This window comes from Trypanosoma theileri (genome assembly GCF_002087225.1).
Source record: "Trypanosoma theileri isolate Edinburgh chromosome Unknown TM35_Tth_34_V1, whole genome shotgun sequence".
Lineage (NCBI taxonomy): Eukaryota > Euglenozoa > Kinetoplastea > Trypanosomatida > Trypanosomatidae > Trypanosoma > Trypanosoma theileri.
The window spans coordinates 34,096-51,903 of NW_021639876.1; the positions used below are offsets into that span (position 1 = coordinate 34,096).

Here is a 17,808-nt window from a genome sequence, read left to right on the forward strand (position 1 = left end):
TTTTTTTTTTTTTTTTTCTTTCTTTCCACGTTTTCTTTGTTCTTTTTTTTTTCTTTTTTTGAGGGAAGGTACATATATATATATATATTCTCTTTAATCACAGTTCTTTTTTTCTCCCATCGGCGTACCCCTTCCCCCTCCCCCCCCCTTTATCTTTGTTTTGTTTTTCTTTTGTGCCACTTGGTTTGGTATTTCTCATTCCCCAATGATTGGAAGTGTGACAAGTGAGCAGTACACCACTGTGAAGAAAATACAGCGTACATTGTTGGGTACACAATCTACAATCCCACGCCGGGAACCACTAGATTTGTCCTCTATCGGTCTCATAAATTTTTTGGGGAGGAAAGAAGCAAAACTTCGATCACTTGTGAGAGGTGTAGATATTAGCATACATGAATCTCTCCAACCTCTTGGGTTCTTGGTAGAGTTCATGAGTTTTATTGTAGGTGGTCTAACAGTTGAGGCAGATAAAATAGGGGAGGCTGTATGCGATACGAGAAAGGTTGCAGCCACTTTAGCCCATGAAATCCAGCGATGTGAAGTGGAACTAGAGTACAGACATCAGTACAGCGGTACCAATGTTACTCGGGCATTGGCACAATTTTATCCCACACAGCGTGTCTATTCTTCTAGTGCTGTATCTAGTAGTGGTGGAGGGAATCATCTGCAGGAGCTCACTCAGGCTATCTCAGAAGACCGCGTTCGTTTGCGGGAGACCAAAAGCAAACTTAAAGCGCTAGTCTTAGTGCAACGTTTTCTTTGGGGATCTGGTAATGTGCCACAAGAAGATGTTGAACATGTGCAGCAAGACTTTGGTGTTACACTCGCTATTCGTCGATTTAACCACAAACTGAGGGATATCATGCTTCCACTCAGTGAAGAAGCGCAAAATTCACTCGGTTGTTTGAATTCTCTTCAAGAATTTATTGCTCATGTCGACATTGGTCTTTCAGCAGCAACAGAAGATTTGGATATATGTCTTGTATCGTTAAAAAAAAATATTCTAATGCAACAGGAAGACTCACGTGTTCGTCGTATTGAGGCATTGCGAGATAAATCTTCACTTGAGTCCTCTTCATCGATTCATTTTGCTCGACCTTTAGAACGGAAGTTTGTACCTACAATGGAAACTGAAGAACTCAGTAAATTGTATTGTTCGTAGATATTATTTTTTTATTTGTTTCACTATCATGCATTGATTACTGTGCAGAAAAAAAAAAAAAATTCTGTTGATCTTGGAAGCAAGAAGGGAGAAAAAACTTGGAGGATCGATAAAATCGGAACATTCTGCCTGTGGTGTGGATGCATTTTGCTGTTTTTTTCCTTGTTTGTATACTCTATCCTATTCAATGTACATTTCTCCCTTTCTCCTTTTATTGTTCTTTTATTGTTTTTCTTTTTTTTTCTTTTGAAATTTGCTTTGTTTTTCTCCTTTTATTATTCTTTTTTTCTTCTCTGACAGCTCACTCACAGGTGGTGAGGCAATTCACAATGAGTCGCAAGAGAGTAAGATCATCGGAAGCCGTGCAGTACTGGTTGATGAAGTCCGAGCCAAACAAGTTCTCTATCGATGATCTTAAAGAATGTGGACGATCACCATGGGATGGTGTACGCAATTATGCTGCGCGGAATTACATGAAATTGATGAACGTTGGGGATCGTGTTTTGTTTTACCACAGCAACGCGAAGCCACCAGGTGTTGTGGGTCTTGCCTCCGTAGTGAGAAAGGCCTACCCTGATCATACAGCTCTGGACGCCACTTCAGAGTACTACGATGCCAAGGCCACTGAGGCTAAAAATCCATGGGAGATGGTTGATGTCCAATTTGAGGAGAAATTTTCATCTCTAGTTTCACTAGAGCAGTTAAAAGAGGAGAAGAAGCTTTCCAGTATGTTATTATTCACAAGGACGAGACTGAGCGTGCAGCCTGTTACGAAGAGTGAATACGAACACATTGTGTCGTTGGGGCGGAAGGGATGATTGATGTTGTTGTTGTTCTCTGTGTGTGTTTTCTTGGGTTGCAGGATGTTTGGCTTTATTTATTTTTTTTACACAGTTTGGTTCCCACACTCCAGTTTTTTTTTTTTTTTTTGCCTGATTCATAATTACCATTAACCATGTTCTTTTTATTTCTTTTTTTTTCGTTTTGTTTTCCCTTTTCTTTTCATTTATTTGCGCTGCCGTTGAAGCGATGAGCAGTTGGGTGGTCCCAGTGCTCCCACCTCCTGTCCCGCTCACAACCGCTTCTATCACGCATTGGCCGAGGGAACCATCAACTTATGTCACTCCCGCTCCTGCTCCTGCTCCTGCTCCTGCACCAGTTCCTGTTCCTGCAGTTGTGTCCTTGCCAGTAGCAAATGTTGGGACTGTTGACTCCTCAACTGGAGAAGAACGAGTGGTTAAAGTTACGGAAGAGGTAGATGTTTCGCAAAACTGCTCTAGTGTACCATTAGTCTACCCTCCTTTTCCCACGCAACAACAAAAACAACGTGTAGTTCCTTTTGGAAGTGTTGGAATTCCCATTGCTTTTGCTGCTCCAGATCGCGTTTCTCTTGGAGCTATTACTTTTACAATGCCTCGGCAGCTTCCTCCCCCATATATCGTGTTTGGTGGAGCGCGATACGATCATGTGCCTCCACCGAGAAAAACTAGGAAGGTTGCTGACTCGAATGGAACATGTGAACGTACAGATGTGGTGAGAAGAACCAATTTGGAACATATCTCTGAGCAACTTAAGCTTGCTAGTACGTATCTGCACTTGAATCCATCTAGGCAGCCCCTTCAGAGTTCCTCTCAAGAAGAAGAATTGCGGAATGACGTTGATGTGAAAACACTAGTAACACCTTCCTACTCCGAAGAAGGAGTCTTTTCATCAAAAAATATTTGGACTGTAGCCTACTCAAAATCTGTGAAGGTCCTTCATGACTTTATTAAAGATCTCGATAGAGACGCCATTAACGCTAAAGGGTATGTATTGTACAATCGTCGACATTATGGTATTAAGAAATGTGGTGAAAAGTTTGTTTTGGGCCTTGGTCAAAAGGCTACACCACTTCAGTTTGCAGCTGTCGCAGGTCACTTGGATAGTGTCGTTCTTCTTCTTCATTGCGGTTCTCAGGATGATTCTGCCCCGCACTTAATAGAGATTCTCGGCGATGATGTGATGAAGGTCATAAAAAGTTTACGTCCAGGGAACCGCATGAAGCGAGAAACCCATCGCAGTCGTTCTCAGGTGGAACATACTGCAAAAACTGCTACCCTGATACAGCTGAAGGCAGAGGAAATCGTTCCACCTACTATTGTGTGAAGTGATTCAGAGCATAGACTTTTGTATCATTTTTTTTTTTTTCCTTCTTCACCTAGTTGCCATATCTATGCGAGGTTTCTTTGGGGAAGATGATAGATCATGGGCAGACTCAAGTATTTCTTTCTTTTCTTTCTACCTTTATTTATTTATTTATTTATTTGTAGTTTCTTTTCAGCCATTTCACCCTGAATGGAAGGTCTTTTCGATAGATTTCTTTTCAGGAGGGAATGGAGTGATGGAAAGGTAGATAATGTCCTCGAGTACGCCAACAGTGGGAGGGCAAAATTGTTCCAGACGGGTGAATTTACCTCCTTCTCTGTGAAAGAGTCTCATCAGGATGATGTGAAGCATCTTCCTACTGGGGCACGTACACTACTCCTCAATGTTAGTGCTAATGAGGTTGTAGTGCGTGGTGTCAATAAGTTTTTTGATATTGAAGATGTCGAAATGGATATTCTAGATAATAAGGAATTCTGGAAATTAGGGTGTGTATGGCTTCAAAGGAAAATGGCCGGTTTTACTGTTACGCTTTTTTCACTTGATGGTGAATCTGTTGGTGTTTCAACAAAGCATGTTGTGGAGGGACCACATGTTGATGTTGCACGTCGTGTGTTAAATAATTTATTAAATACTGAGCAACAGAAACACTTGGCATCGGAATTATTTTTGAGGGAACTTGCAGTTAGTTGTGAGTGTATTTCTGCAGAGAATGATCCACATCATCCCGTGATGGAGGAAGAAAAATACAATAATAATTTGTTGGTTTTCTCAGTTCACAAACGAAATGATTTGCGGGAGATCAATATACCCTTTGAGATAATGCAGTCTATGGTCCTTTCCTGGGGTCTGTCTGTAGTGCCTTGTTGGTCTGTAGAGAGCACGGATAATTTACATAATTGGTTGCGGGAAAGAGAGCGTTGGGTTGGAAAAGATCCAGATGGGACACCTCTTGCTGAAGGATACGTCCTTATTATGGAGATACCTACGTCACGTCTTGCACCATTGGTAACAATTGAGGGACCTTTCACTATTGTTCCTCTTCGCTTAAAAGCAAAAAGTGTAAAATACCGTGTGTTACGGTCTTTACGTTCTATTGCGTTAGGGGATTCTACGGCACCCCTACAACTTTTTCACGAAGTTCTCATAGCTTGGTCATTAAACCTTGGTGGATTTAAATGTTTTCGTCGTGCTGTTGAAGAACATGGTATTTTCAAGATTTATTTACAGTTTGAAGCTTATGTCAAGGAACGAATCAGTATAAGACATCGCGGAAGTGTGATGAATATTGGACAAGCCTTTGAAAAACTTTTAGAATTCACAGAATGTGAAACTTGTGCAAAGCAGTATACACCCCTTCATGTTATAATGCTATGCGGTCTTCCTGGATCAGGAAAGTCAACACTGGCCCGTGCTTTGACTGAAGAGGCAGAGCGAGGTTGCTCTCTCTTCCAGTACGTCATAAATTTAAATCGGGATCAAATATCTAGTGATGTTGCAGCACAAGAGGGTATTGATAACTCTTGTAGCAAACATAAGCAGAGAAAATTGAGATCCATGGTGCATCATGCTATGCTTGTAGCAATAAACCGAGTGATTTTATTCTCACTTTTTCAGAAGGGACCTGGTTTACTTATTATGGATGCTTGTAATGCTAGATCAGAGACTCGGCGTCTGTGGCGTAATATGTTGCCTAAAAAAGTAGATAGTTTTCGCTTAATTTATGTTACATGTAGCGATCACGTTGAACATATGCGACGACTTGCAGAGAGACAAGATCATGATGTAATTCACGATGTATCGGAGGCACAAGCAGCTTTATACGCAGTAAAAAAAGCTTTTGTAGAACCTATGGAAAATGAACCATGTGTGCATTTGGATACATCAAACTCTTTAGTGTCTGAAATGGCACGGAACATTTTGTCGTACTATGAAAACGACCAGAAACGTCATGCCTCCATATATGATTACCGACAGTTAGAAGATAATCTGAAGAATAATCGAAAGTTATTTATTGACTCACTTATCGGTCCTTTTGACGTGGATGCTTCACCACTTCTCATGAGATCTTATAAGCGAGTCAAAAGGGCTAGTACTATGGTTGTGCGACTTGAAACTCCCTTTAATAAATTACTTGACATTGCAGCAGAAGTTATTAGGAATGCTACAGAACCTGAAATTGCTACTCTCAGCTGGTGGGAAAAGTGTAAACGGGCCCTCAGTTTTTTTCCAATACATCTTACAGGGAAAGTTGAAGGCCATACACGCTGGATTCGAGGATGGCTTCTTGACGGTTGTGATACTAGTAAACCTCTACCAACTGAGGTTTGGTCTCAAGCTCTTGAGGAACGCTTTGAGTGCAGGTCTTTATCTCCCCATGTTACACTTCTCTATGACACTACAGGTGCAGAGACATCTTCATCTGATCCTACACCTGGTAGTGTTGCTGAGGTTACACTTGACGATGTCCTGCTGGATCGCTCCGCTTTGTGTTTTGGAGTAACCGTTACAATAAATGGAAAAAGCTACGTGAGTCAACTGAGTTCAACAGAGTTAATTCCCTTACATGTCACCCTTGGACACACGGCGCAGGTAAAGTCCTCCTATGCTGGGATGATGTTTGATCTTTTCCAGCAATGGGGAGAACATAATAAGGAACTTGAACAGACAAAGCATGGTGCTTCAGTAAAACGAAGTCGTCTGAAGTTTTTTAATTTTTTGAAAGTCCGTCTAGAGAAGTCGATTTCTCTGAAGGGCGTCGTCGTTGTCGAAACGTGAAAGTAAAAAAAAAAAAAAGGAGAAACTAAAAGTTAGTTTTTTTCTTTTTTGCTTGTGGGTTGTGGTTATGGTTGGGTTGTCTACACCGGTTGGTTTGATGATGTAACTGTAAATTATTTCTGGATTTGTTTATCCTTTTTTTCTTTTTGGAATACTTTCTTCTTCTTCTTATTCTACTTTTTATTTAGAGAATTGCAGGAGTTGTAGCCTATGTCAGGATCTGTTGATAGTTCATCCATTCAACGAGCGAGGGATGATTACATGCAGCATTTTTCGGATGTGTTCTCAGAAGAATTACTAAAAATGTACGAATCAGACGGGAGCACAACAGCGGTGGAACACCTAACAGCCTGTATTGAGGTGGGCGTCGCGGTCTGGGGTCATCCAGTCGCTATAAAGAATCCTGTGAAATAATATGAGGTGATGTCACTTTGTGTAATCGACTAATACCACAACTTAATCCCCTCTGCACACAAACACACACACACTCCAAAACTACCACTACCACCACTATACAAGTATACTTATATGTATACTTTTCTTTTCTGTTTTTAAATCCTCTCTGCATCTTGTTATTTTTGAGAATAATATATCATTTTTTTTTTTTGCCTTTCCTCTCACTTTTTTTTTTCTACTTCTTCTTCTTCTTCTTCTTCTTCATTGACTTTAAGTGCCTCATTTTTAATACCCTGTAGCAACCCTTTTACTCCCTCATAAGTGTAGTTTTGGGTGGCTGAAACGAGTCGTAGAAAAATGAGGCGATTTCTTCGTTTCGTTCCGCCAGTTTTTGCAGAAACTATACAATCTTCTAGGAGGTTGCAATCGAGTGAGAAGAATATGACACTTAATCAAGAAGAACTCCAACAACTTGTTAAGATGCTAGAGGCTGATCCGAAGCTTCTTATCGATGTTGTGGGAAAAATGGATGCACAGAGTAGACGACGGTTAATAGTTGCCGGTGGGGCTATGGAGTGGTTTGGTAAAGAGAGTGCTGCTTCTGAGATCGAACGGGCTGATGTAGACAAGGATCTTATGATATCTCCAAAAGATTTTGACCACTGGTTTGAAAGCGCATTGCGGCGGAGGTACGGTGATGACCATACAAAACATTCAAATTCCACCGCAAATGATACGGACGTGCCAGTGCCATTTCTTACATTAGTCTGGGTAGCATTTGTAGCTGGTTTACCATTTGTGGGTTTTGGATTTCTTGACAATGCCGCAATGATTCTAGCAGGGGATGCAATTGATAATACAGTTGGATACTATCTTAATTGTTCTGTATTGGCGTGTGCGGCAATGGGAAACATATTTTCAGGTGTTTTAGGAATGCAAGTTCACGGTGTAATTGATAAGTTGGTTAGAAAACTAAACTTTAAGACTCCTGTTCTTACTGAAAGTCAGATGAAAGGAAGGCGTGTGTTTTTTGCAGGTCATATTGGTGGTACACTCGGTATCATGAGTGGTTTGTTACTAGGGATGCTTCCGTTGTTGTTCCTTGACAGTGATGAGGCCAAGGCAGATCACGCACTTTTTCAACGCTGGGACAAAAATGGTAACGGTTACCTGGAACTGGAAGAACTAGAGAAGATAGTGGTTGAACTTGGACTCCCGAAAAATGTAGCAGCCGTAGCTGTAAAGAAATATGGACAAGATGGCAAACTTGACTTTGAACAGTTTCAAAAGGTACGAAATGGTATCCGGCATGGTGAAGCAATCTTTGCATAAAACCCATAGTATACACCATTTTTTTTTTTTTGTGTGTGTGTGTTTACATCCTTTGTCTATGAAGGATAGTATAGTTGCTTTGTTTCCCTATTGTACTAAAATACCGTTAACATTGTGGGGTACTCCCTTAACTGTTTCCTTCCCTCCCTACCCCCACCCCACCCGTCACCTCCCTTTCTCTTCCCTCTCTCTCTTTTTTTTTTTCCTCTTTTCTTCCACTTTTAATTTTCACAATCTTTCTGCAGTCACGCGAATTCTTGTGATCCCTCACGCCTAATGAACGCGCGTGGTGCGGCGGAGGCGGAGTCGCGGCCCTTGGGTGACTCCATCTTCTACTACGATGCCCGCACAACAACAAGTGTGCAGGAGATGCGGGGATCGCTGCTTGAGGGCTGCTGTCCCGGCGACGGCGTCGGCTCCGGTTGTCTCAGTCTGCTCGCCACAGCCGTCACACCGTCCATGCTCGCAATCCCAATGGCATTCGCCGTCGGAGGTGTCAAGTTTGCGATTGCGTGTATCGCATTCTGCATCACAATGACTATTCTCTCCGTGCGTATCCTTGCACACGCATCAGCATCTGCCGCATCGGATGATTATGAATCAGTAGCTGGATTTTTTCTTGGGGAAAAAGGAAGGTGGTTTACACGTTTCGTTTTGTTTTCATATAACTTTGGAGCTGGAGTAGTTTATTTAAGCTTCATCAAGGATATTTTAATGGCTGTTGTCGCTACAAGAGGTTCTTTTCTTCCAACATGGTTTCAAGGTACTACAGCGGGTATTGTTACATTTCTCCTCTTTGTGGCCTGCATAACACCATTAACATTCAATTCCCGTCTTGCATCACTTCGTACTATGGGATTTGTCAGCAATATATTGACTTGCTTTATTATTTTCTCTATTATGTATCGGTTTTTCATTCCTCTTGAACCCCGAGAAGGAAGTAATAATGTGGTAGAAACAAGTACCCATCTTAATGAATCTACTCGAAATTTCTCGTTATTGAGAATGATGATGCCATACCTTTTTGCAGCACCTATATTTGTATTTTCTTACGAAGTACAATCAAATGTTATGGGTGTTATAAAAGATCTTCATGATCGCACAGGTGAACGTATATTTGTATGCATCTGTTTGGCTCTTACCATTGCAACCTCATTTTACTTCCCTCTGGGTATATTTGGAAGTATGTCATTCCCTCATATGTCACAGGGAAATATATTGGCTCTTTATGATATGCAGCGGGATAACCTTATGTTTATTTCTCAGTTATTTTGTTGTTATAGCGCGGCCATTTCTTTCGTATTTTGTATGTTTCCTTGTCGTTTTGCAGTTTTTATGTTCCTCTCTGATGGTTCTTCTTCAAAGGTTCCGAAAAAGTACCGTGTACGAATTGGAACTTCACTCGCGGTGACAGGAGCCCTTTGTGCTATTTTTTTACCAGATGTGGCAAAAATGGTTTCTCTCCTCGGTGCATTGTTTAGCTCAGCGCTATCAATGACATTACCAGCTATATTCGCATTTAAAATGCGCTGGAGTGGTACTTATCTTACATCAATGTTTGATAGATGTATTAGCTGGACTTTTCTTTTTCTTGGTATATTATTTTCGATCTCGGGAACCATGGTGGTTGTGGTTGATACGCTTGGTATTTTAAAGAGTGACTAAAGTAGATTATGGCAATTAATAAGCAAAGAAAAAAAAAAATATGTGACCTATGAAGTAAAGATAATAATAATAATAATAATAATAATAATAATAATAATAAATAAAACTACAGATTTATATATTTATCAGTTCTCTCGTACCGTGCTGATTACTGTTATTGTGATTGTGATTATTGTCATTTATATTTATTAATAGTGGGGATAGTATTCCATTCTAAATCCTTTTATTTTTTCTTCTTGCTGCTGCTGCTGTTGTTGTTGTTATTGTTGTTGTTGTTGCTATTGTTTTTACCGTTTTTTTTTTTTTTTTCTTTTCTTTATCCAGCAGTAGTGCATGATATGCGAAGTTTTGGAGCGTATTGTGACGCAAATCCTGCGACGGGCACGTGTTCCTCTTACCCCTAGGCGTCTTTCAGATGTACTGGGGGGCGCAGTGTCCGCTGAAAACATGAATGAAATTTGTCTAAAGATGCTAGCCGAGGGTATCCTAGAAAGGTGGAGTGATGATGCTTTTGTGGTAAGAGGCATGAACCGTGTTGTGTGCCGAAACCTTCTCGTGACGCAGGAGTATCAAGCTCTCGGGATGACACTTCTGCGTGTTGCTGAAAAAACGCTGGTACAATACATTCCCAGAGAGGCTGAACACCGTTTTTTTGAGGTTCGCAAATCGCTGGTAGGAGAAAATGCAGGTTTGGGACTTTTTTTGCGGTCATCAAGAGCATTACCGCAAGGGACTGTGGTGTGTGAGTATGTAGGACGTGTGCTAAATAGACCCCCAAAAGAGATAGATCAGAGTATCTATGTTGTGAAGTTACGCACTGCTCCTATTTACGTAGATGGTGTGAACGAAAAGGGTGAACATCTCTCACTTGCAACGTTTATTAACGACAATGGACCCACTGCTGCCAACGTTGAAATGCGAGAGTATGAGATGCTGTCTGGACGTGTATTCATCGTCGCTAGCCGTGACCTTCTTCCAGGAGAAGAAGTACTTTGTACGTATGGATCAAATTACTGGGGTTACTCTTCATATGCTGAAATTTTGCGTAACTTAAACACTTCGTCTAAGAAGAGAAAACGTAGCAAGGATGAAGATTCTGAATTGGACGAAGTGGGTTTTTTGAGGGATTTTATTTACCCCTGTAGGCGCTGTGGTGAGCAGGTGGCAAGGCGACTTATGATGTTGCATCACCGCACTTGTGGAGATCACCTGGTTACTCAAAAACTGTATAATTTAAACTCTTTACCTTTCAACGACTCCACTGCTATGGAAAACACTAGCAAAGTAATTCCAGCTGGAAGACAACGTGCGTTAAGACGAGCAAAACATTTTGTGGACCTGGAAGACCCACAGACTTTTGCACTCTCCCACGAAGATGTTGTTGGTGATCTTACCTTTTCATGGGCCAAAGTGTAACATGAAAGATACCATGATGATTGATGATGATTGGCAACGAAAATAATGATGATGATGATGACGGTGAATGTGGAATGGGGGGAGAAGCAAAAACACTGCTTCTCCGTGTAAGTTATTGTTTGGAAATATACATATATATACGGGTGTAGATATCCTGGTAATATAAAAAAAAAAGTTTATCTGCGAGATGAATTTGCTCCGATATTTCCATCAATTGTTCTTTTTTTTTTCTTCAGTTGAGGGTGCTCTTCTTTTAAAGCGATACAATTCAACTATTTGAGAAACAAAAAAAAAAAAAAAACCAAGAACCACACACAAATAAAAGAAAAAAAAAAGTAACACACACACACACACAAAAAAAAAAACATGCAGCAGGGGAGTCGCCGTGTTGCAGCTGTGATACTCCCGCAGGTAAAGAAGGAGGCTGCCAAGATGTTAGGCATGAAAAATGGTTACAGCAGTGGCATTATGAATACGGTGGAGTTTCATCCTGATTCTATATCTGAGGGAAAAAATGGAGTACTAAGCTTCCCTTGGGTTTCCCGTCGTGGTGTCTTAAATGGATTTAAGTCCACCCATGGAGGAGCTTTGGCAACTCTCGCAGATATCTTTACGCGGCTACATTTGGCTGCTGCTGCTCCGGAATCGGTATTATCGTCTGTCAGCTTCGAGATTAGTTACCTTGCTGCTGTCGCAGAGAACGTCGAGTGTAATTGTGTGACCCGTCTCGTTAATCAGGATGCCGGTGCTTTAGTATACATGGATTATTCTTTTGAAGACAAAATCACAGGGCAAGTGTTTGCTAGAGGTTCTCATGTCCTATCTTGCAGTGGGTAATATCCTCCCTTTTCCCAACCGTACACCTATTTTTGTAGTATGCAGAGGTGTGGTGGTGGAGTCGGGAGGGGGGTCACAAGCTTTTTTTTTACATCTTTCTTTGATATTTTCATTATCTTTTTTTTGTCTCTGTGGGTGACCGCAATTTTTTTTTTTTTTTCCAACGCTTTAAAGAAGTGGGTTGTGAAGAGCTTGTTCTCAGTGCCATTACTGCTGTCAGTGGTCATGTCTTGCATATTATTATTATTATTTGTTTTGTTTTGTTTTGGTGGAAGTGTCCATCACTGTATCCCTTATGTTTTTTTTTTTTTTTTTCTGTAATTCTTCACCATTTTTGTACTTTGTAGTTATTATTGCAAGAAAAAGAAATGAACAACGAAGAGCTTAGTGAGTTAGTTAAAAAGTTTCAGGCTATCCAAAGACAGGAAGTCCCAAACCAAATTGGTGAACGCAACGTTGTTGAGATTATCAACGTTTTACGAAAGAAGAAACTAGTTGATCTCCTCTACACTGTTGATGGTAAAGAATATCTTACCTGGGACCAACTTCGACGTGAAGTTGTAGATGAGATTATTGTTAGTGGTGGACGCATGAACGCTGTTGACCTTCCTAGTAGTTTAAACGTTCATTTTACTTTTATTGAGCGTGTACTTCCGGAGGTTCTTGCGGAACCCACCATCCGCATGGAGAGCGGAGAACTCATTACGGATGAGTATCTAGACTCCACGGTTCGTGCTGCGGCGGAGGTGCTTGAGGAACGTGGATTTCTTTCCATTGCCGACTTTGCCAAGACCCACCAGTTCACGTCCGTCTTTGCCCACGGGCTCCTCACGGGGGCGGTGGGATCCGGCCGGCTGCGGGCCGTACTGGAGGGAGGGGCGCTCTACACCCCGCGGTTCGTGCGGGCGCAGAAAGTCATCCTGCGGGCGGCCCTCATGGCGGCCACCCGCCCCGTCCGCATCCCCGCCGTCGTCGCCACCCACAATCTCTTCGCGCCCCTCGCAGATGTCGTTGCAGCGGCAGTCGCCAAAGAACTTCCGGGGCGTCTTGACGGCGACGTGTACGTCCCAGCATACTTCGAAGCCGAACGTGCAGTGCAGGTGGAGAACGTTTACATCTCCAATGGATACATCGAGTACGCCACTCTGCAGCAACAGGGCATCGCTCAACCAAGGGAGTTTCTTCTCGCACGGTATAATCCAACCCCCAACCCACGACAGCAAACCGCAGAACCGCAGAAGAGGCGTGGACGAAGAAATCAGACCACCACAAACAATAAGAATAATACTAACAATAATGATGACGATTCGGCTCCAGTGACCCGAAGCGAAAGTCATCCCAATGCTGGGCACGCACTCTCCGCCTGCTTTGTTGCTGACCGCCTTCTCGCCAATTTGGTGGCATTTGAGGACCTTGTGCAGGGTGATGCAGTCTCGCTTGACCTGGCCACACTCCTACCGCTTGCGGTCGATATGGAGCGGGATTTTGACATCCTACTGAAACGGTTACGCGAACTGCATCCAATTATTCTTTCCTGCATCGTCCTAGAAGGTGGTGTGTTTATTCATGAATCAGCTCAGTCCATTGTGAAGGAGCGATTGCGTTCTTCCTTTGCCGAGACCCTCAAGAAAGGAGGTAAAAAAGGAGGAAAAAAACCACAGAGCGGCATTGCATTTGGAGAGGAACAAGAACAAATACTTTTGCGCGTTATATCAGATGTTACAGGTTTATCAGAAGAACAGTACCGTTACGCTCTTGAGGAGCTCAGTTCCCAATGGAAAGACTTAGCTGTGGAAATATACGAGGAGCTATTAGCTGCTGTTGATCAGAATGCATCAGTAGACCTCAAACGTATGCGATCGAAACTTCAGACTTCATTAGGTGCAGCATGGGTTGATATGGTAGTGGCTGCGAAGGGAGTTTCTTGGGCTGCATCACAACTGGATGAAACTGCTTCTCTTGCAATCAATCGTCACTTGTTAACAACTCGCGCCTTACCCATGGTACGTGATATTTTGTTGAATGAAAGCTTAGATGTTCCTGAACTGTATGAGCGTATTTCTGATATTTTCGCGGTGGAGCAAAAGGATCAGCAACAGCAACAACAACAACCAACAATCGCCATGCTCCAGAAGGCATTACGCACTTTTCCGGAAACTCAGCGTCAGTTACTTTTGCCTATTGTAGAGGCAGTAAATGGAAAGTCTGTGGAAAACTTTTCAACTCTCTTGCAAGAAATGTGCTCTACTGGCAAAATTGCTGTTTCTTCTTTTCATCCACCAAATAAAAAAACTGAGAGGGAGACGCTTGCAGGGTTAAAAGCGGCATTAGTAGATCGGGTTAAGAGTGAAATTTTTACCAACGATGTGACAAGAAGCGCGTCTCTTTTCTCGTCTCTCTGCAGTCTTCTTGTTCAGAGTCAGTTTCACGTTTACATTGAAATCCCAGGGAAAGCAGTTGCAAGTGTGGTAGCGCGACTAGTCAAGGAGAGAGAATCAGATGCTGATCGTCTGCAGGAGTGTCTGCACCACATCACGGGTGCAATCAGCGGGGGAGAACTATCTGAAGAGTCTCTCGCAATTCTTGAGCAGCTTCGCCAGGAGTCAATAGAAGGAGCATGAATAACAATAATAGTAATGATAATAATAAAAGAAAAAAAGAAGCGTATGAGACCTTTTTTTTCACTCAGTTATGACATTATTCTTTATTCTTGCACTTCTTGTTGTTGAATCTCTTTTTTTGTTTGCTTTTGGGCCTTTCTTTGATGTCACTTACCGCCCCAGGCACGGTTACACTATTCTTCTTGGTGTGAATTCTTTTTTTGATATTATTATTATTATTATTATTATTATTATTATTATTATTATTATTCTGGCTGTTCTACTTCCTCATTCTTACCAACGTCTGCACATACAGTCACACCTGCAGTTTTTTTTTTTTTTTAGGTTCTCTCCTCTCTTGTTTTTAACTGTTACTATTCGTTGCTTCCCCTTAAGCCATGCAGCCCTCTCACTGCATTCACAACATGTGGCGTGCGCACGTCTCAAGTAGGCGTACAGTGACGGAAATGTATAATGTCCTTGTGAAGAAAGGAGCTCTGAAGGATGATCCTGGGCAACGGGCTATGGCTCAGGCGTGTACACCGCTTCTCAACTACATTAATTCCCCAGTGAATGGTGAACTTGTGACGAAGGGACATGCACCATTTTTATCTTCTGCTGCTCGTTCAGTGACAGATGCTGTAAAGCGTCTACACCTCAATGTGCGGCGCTACGCATTCCCCAATCGGAAGACGCGAGACGTGTCGATCAACTGGCCGGAAAACGTGGGTGTTGACAAGAAAACTGGAATATATATGTGGGGAAGTGTAGGTATTGGTAAAACTCTTATAATGGATCTGTTTGAACTCTGTGATACACCTGGTTTTACAAAGCGGCGATCGCACCTTCACTCTTTTATGTCTGATATTGTTTGGCGGCTTCACGTAGCGGAAGAGGTAGCACGAGTAACAAACGCCTCTCCGCTTGATCTTGTAGTAAATGATGTTTTACAAGAGTCTCCAATTCTTTGCCTTGATGAATTCCAAACATTTGACGTTACGCACGCCGCATTACTATCAGGTTTTTTTTCTCGAGCACTTCCACAAGGATTAATTGTGTTTACAACGAGTAATCGTCCTCCACAAGAGTTAACATCTATCTCTACTGCATTCGAGCGTTTTTTACCCATCTTATGGCAATACTGCGATGTGATTCACTGCGACAGCACAAAAGATTATCGCGAAAGTGCGTCAAGTAGTCATCATGGTACTCTTTTCCTTTCTCCCAACACAGAGGAGAATGCGACTCGGTTGCTACAACTTGTGGAGCGAGGATTTATGGGTGATTCTACTTGGATACGAGATACAACTATATGGCTTTACGGACGGGAGCTGTTGGTGCCGTTCCGCCGAGGCAGTGTTGCATTATTTGACTTCTCAGACATTTGCGGCCCTCTGGGGCCACCCGACTTCCAGTGTATAGCCAAATCCTTTCACATTGTTATCATTACCAATGTTCCACAGATTAGTCTAGTAAGCAAAAACGCTGCACAACAATTCATCATTCTTGTTGATGAATTATATCAGTACAATGTAAAACTGCTTTTTACGAGTGAAGTACCATGGGATCGTCTAGTTAGTGAAAGCGCAAGTAATGTGACCTTTAGTAATGATCTCTTTTATAGCGAAGGTGAGGATGAACGTAGTGGTTATTCTGCACACTACAACTTTCGTAATACGGAAGAATTGCTTAGTTTCGATCGCATCGCCAGTCGCCTAAAAGAGATGGGATGCCAGCACTACTTGTTGAGAGATCATAATCATTTCTTGGTATCGGATTACAATCTGGCAGCGTTGTTGGAATAAAGAGTTTTCTTGTTTTGTTTTGTTTTGTTTTGTTTTTTCTTTGCTGTTGGTTTCTTCCTTTGTTTCCTTTGTGGACTAATCGTAATGGTGATAATGCCAGAAAACCCTCGGAGATGTTTTTCATACTTCTCCTTGCATTTTTTTTTTTTTCTTGCTTGTTTCCTTTTGTGATCCCTCCTTTCTTATTGATTTTTCTCTTTCTTTCACAGTTTTTTTTTTGTTGCTAATTATTTTTACTGTCCGTCAAGACGAATTCTTTTACACCTGTCTGGAGCTATGATGAATCGTACTATCGGACGTTAATTGAGGGAGCAAGCTATTGTATCAAGACGGACCCGGTGAAGGGAAAAGGACTCTTCTCTCGGCGAAAAATATGCGAAGGGGATATTGTGCATGAGGAAACAGCGTTGTGTTGCTCACAGAACTTGGATGATGTGCTAGATCCAATACCTGTTTGTGGTAATTGCCTTTTATCATTGGAAAGCTCACGGCGCTGTGTAGCTCGAGTAACTAGGAAGAAAGCGTTGGTGTCAAAGCTTCCATATGCCAAATTAGATGTTCAATCTCGTTCAGTCAATTGTATGTTTGCTGAAGAAGGTTGCACAATGGTGTTTTGTTCAGTACGGTGTCGAGAAGCTGCCTGGTCGCGATTTCACTTTGCTGGATGTCAAGGTAGAATGACAGAAGTACAAAAAAGTGCGTATGATATATTTATTCACTATAACTGGGAACACAAAGGTGTTAACTACAGCGACACCGTTTTCCTTGCTTTTCGATTTCTTTGTATGATTATAACTAATATTCGTTTACATAAAAAACCACTAGAAATTGCTCACAGGTCAGTTTCTCAACTAATTAAAGCACCATTGTCGATGTTTCGTTTTTCATACCTTTTATCTGATGACTCTACGGATAGTAGGGACGAAGAGGTGCAATTACGTAAGCGTTGGGAACTATTTAAAAAACTACGTGCCCAACCTGTGTCAAGCGAAGTTGATAACGTGACGGAAGATTTCCTCTCAATTGGAATTGAACTGGTAGACAAGGTTCTACAATTCACAGGGGAGGAACGACGATATTTCACGCCATCAGTGTGGTCTGAATTGCTTGGGGCAGTTCTACTAAATGGGCAAGAGCGCAGTCCGCCATCAAACTATGATTATTTGAAAGAAATTGTGCGGGGCATGCCGGGAGGATTAACCTCTATGAATGCCTTTGAGGAACAGGTACAGGAAGCTGGTGTTGATCCACAGCAATTACACTACAGTTCACGGGGACAGGGTATATACACTATTGGGTGTCTTTTTAACCACTCATGTGATCCCAATCTACAGGTTCTCTACAGTTCTGTTAATGATGAAACTTTAACAGTGGAAGCACTTCGAGACATTGAACCTGGAGAAGAGTTGCTTATCAGCTACATTGACGAATCATTACCATACCCTGATCGTCAGCAACAGTTGTATGAACATTATCTCTTTACCTGTCGTTGCTCCAAGTGTGAGTCTGAGTCACATGACTGGGAGGAGGTTGCTACAAAAATAGAAGACCCTTCTTCTATCAGCTCCCCGTTTTAGATGGTAAGTGTGTATTTCTCCTATTAAAAAATAGCACTTCTCTAAATACCTATTCCTCGCTATTTTAGGTTATTATTATTATTATTATTATTATTATT

At 41.9% G+C, this 17,808-nt stretch overlaps 11 protein-coding genes across 11 annotated transcripts; all 11 read left to right on the forward strand.

The window, feature by feature from the left end:
* Nucleotides 1–205: 205 nt before the first annotated feature.
* Nucleotides 206–1,162, forward strand: TM35_000341220 (uncharacterized protein; the record flags this gene model as incomplete). Its single annotated transcript, XM_029029020.1, has 1 exon — nucleotides 206–1,162. The coding sequence occupies one exon, from the start codon at nucleotides 206–208 to the stop codon at nucleotides 1,160–1,162; it is 957 nt and encodes a 318-aa protein (XP_028879576.1).
* A 329-nt stretch (nucleotides 1,163–1,491) lies between these two features.
* Nucleotides 1,492–1,980, forward strand: TM35_000341230 (thymocyte nuclear protein 1; the record flags this gene model as incomplete). Its single annotated transcript, XM_029029021.1, has 1 exon — nucleotides 1,492–1,980. The coding sequence occupies one exon, from the start codon at nucleotides 1,492–1,494 to the stop codon at nucleotides 1,978–1,980; it is 489 nt and encodes a 162-aa protein (XP_028879577.1).
* A 211-nt stretch (nucleotides 1,981–2,191) lies between these two features.
* Nucleotides 2,192–3,307, forward strand: TM35_000341240 (calphotin-like protein; the record flags this gene model as incomplete). Its single annotated transcript, XM_029029022.1, has 1 exon — nucleotides 2,192–3,307. The coding sequence occupies one exon, from the start codon at nucleotides 2,192–2,194 to the stop codon at nucleotides 3,305–3,307; it is 1,116 nt and encodes a 371-aa protein (XP_028879578.1).
* Nucleotides 3,308–3,496: 189 nt separating this feature from the next.
* Nucleotides 3,497–6,082, forward strand: TM35_000341250 (uncharacterized protein; the record flags this gene model as incomplete). Its single annotated transcript, XM_029029023.1, has 1 exon — nucleotides 3,497–6,082. The coding sequence occupies one exon, from the start codon at nucleotides 3,497–3,499 to the stop codon at nucleotides 6,080–6,082; it is 2,586 nt and encodes an 861-aa protein (XP_028879579.1).
* A 753-nt stretch (nucleotides 6,083–6,835) lies between these two features.
* On the forward strand, nucleotides 6,836–7,810 carry TM35_000341260 (uncharacterized protein; the record flags this gene model as incomplete). Its single annotated transcript, XM_029029024.1, has 1 exon — nucleotides 6,836–7,810. One exon carries the CDS (start codon nucleotides 6,836–6,838, stop codon nucleotides 7,808–7,810), a length of 975 nt encoding a protein of 324 aa, XP_028879580.1.
* A 276-nt stretch (nucleotides 7,811–8,086) lies between these two features.
* Nucleotides 8,087–9,475, forward strand: TM35_000341270 (amino acid permease aap11ld-like protein; the record flags this gene model as incomplete). Its single annotated transcript, XM_029029025.1, has 1 exon — nucleotides 8,087–9,475. One exon carries the CDS (start codon nucleotides 8,087–8,089, stop codon nucleotides 9,473–9,475), a length of 1,389 nt encoding a protein of 462 aa, XP_028879581.1.
* Nucleotides 9,476–9,808: 333 nt separating this feature from the next.
* TM35_000341280 (putative high mobility group (HMG) box domain-containing protein) lies at nucleotides 9,809–10,891 on the forward strand (the record flags this gene model as incomplete). Its single annotated transcript, XM_029029026.1, has 1 exon — nucleotides 9,809–10,891. One exon carries the CDS (start codon nucleotides 9,809–9,811, stop codon nucleotides 10,889–10,891), a length of 1,083 nt encoding a protein of 360 aa, XP_028879582.1.
* A 366-nt stretch (nucleotides 10,892–11,257) lies between these two features.
* On the forward strand, nucleotides 11,258–11,728 carry TM35_000341290 (uncharacterized protein; the record flags this gene model as incomplete). Its single annotated transcript, XM_029029027.1, has 1 exon — nucleotides 11,258–11,728. One exon carries the CDS (start codon nucleotides 11,258–11,260, stop codon nucleotides 11,726–11,728), a length of 471 nt encoding a protein of 156 aa, XP_028879583.1.
* Nucleotides 11,729–12,096: 368 nt separating this feature from the next.
* TM35_000341300 (uncharacterized protein) lies at nucleotides 12,097–14,349 on the forward strand (the record flags this gene model as incomplete). The annotated part of the gene is made up of 1 exon (XM_029029028.1): nucleotides 12,097–14,349. The coding sequence occupies one exon, from the start codon at nucleotides 12,097–12,099 to the stop codon at nucleotides 14,347–14,349; it is 2,253 nt and encodes a 750-aa protein (XP_028879584.1).
* A 404-nt stretch (nucleotides 14,350–14,753) lies between these two features.
* On the forward strand, nucleotides 14,754–16,133 carry TM35_000341310 (ATPase; the record flags this gene model as incomplete). The annotated part of the gene is made up of 1 exon (XM_029029029.1): nucleotides 14,754–16,133. One exon carries the CDS (start codon nucleotides 14,754–14,756, stop codon nucleotides 16,131–16,133), a length of 1,380 nt encoding a protein of 459 aa, XP_028879585.1.
* A 581-nt stretch (nucleotides 16,134–16,714) lies between these two features.
* Nucleotides 16,715–17,710, forward strand: TM35_000341320 (uncharacterized protein; the record flags this gene model as incomplete). Its single annotated transcript, XM_029029030.1, has 1 exon — nucleotides 16,715–17,710. One exon carries the CDS (start codon nucleotides 16,715–16,717, stop codon nucleotides 17,708–17,710), a length of 996 nt encoding a protein of 331 aa, XP_028879586.1.
* Between the last annotated feature and the right edge of the window lie 98 nt (nucleotides 17,711–17,808).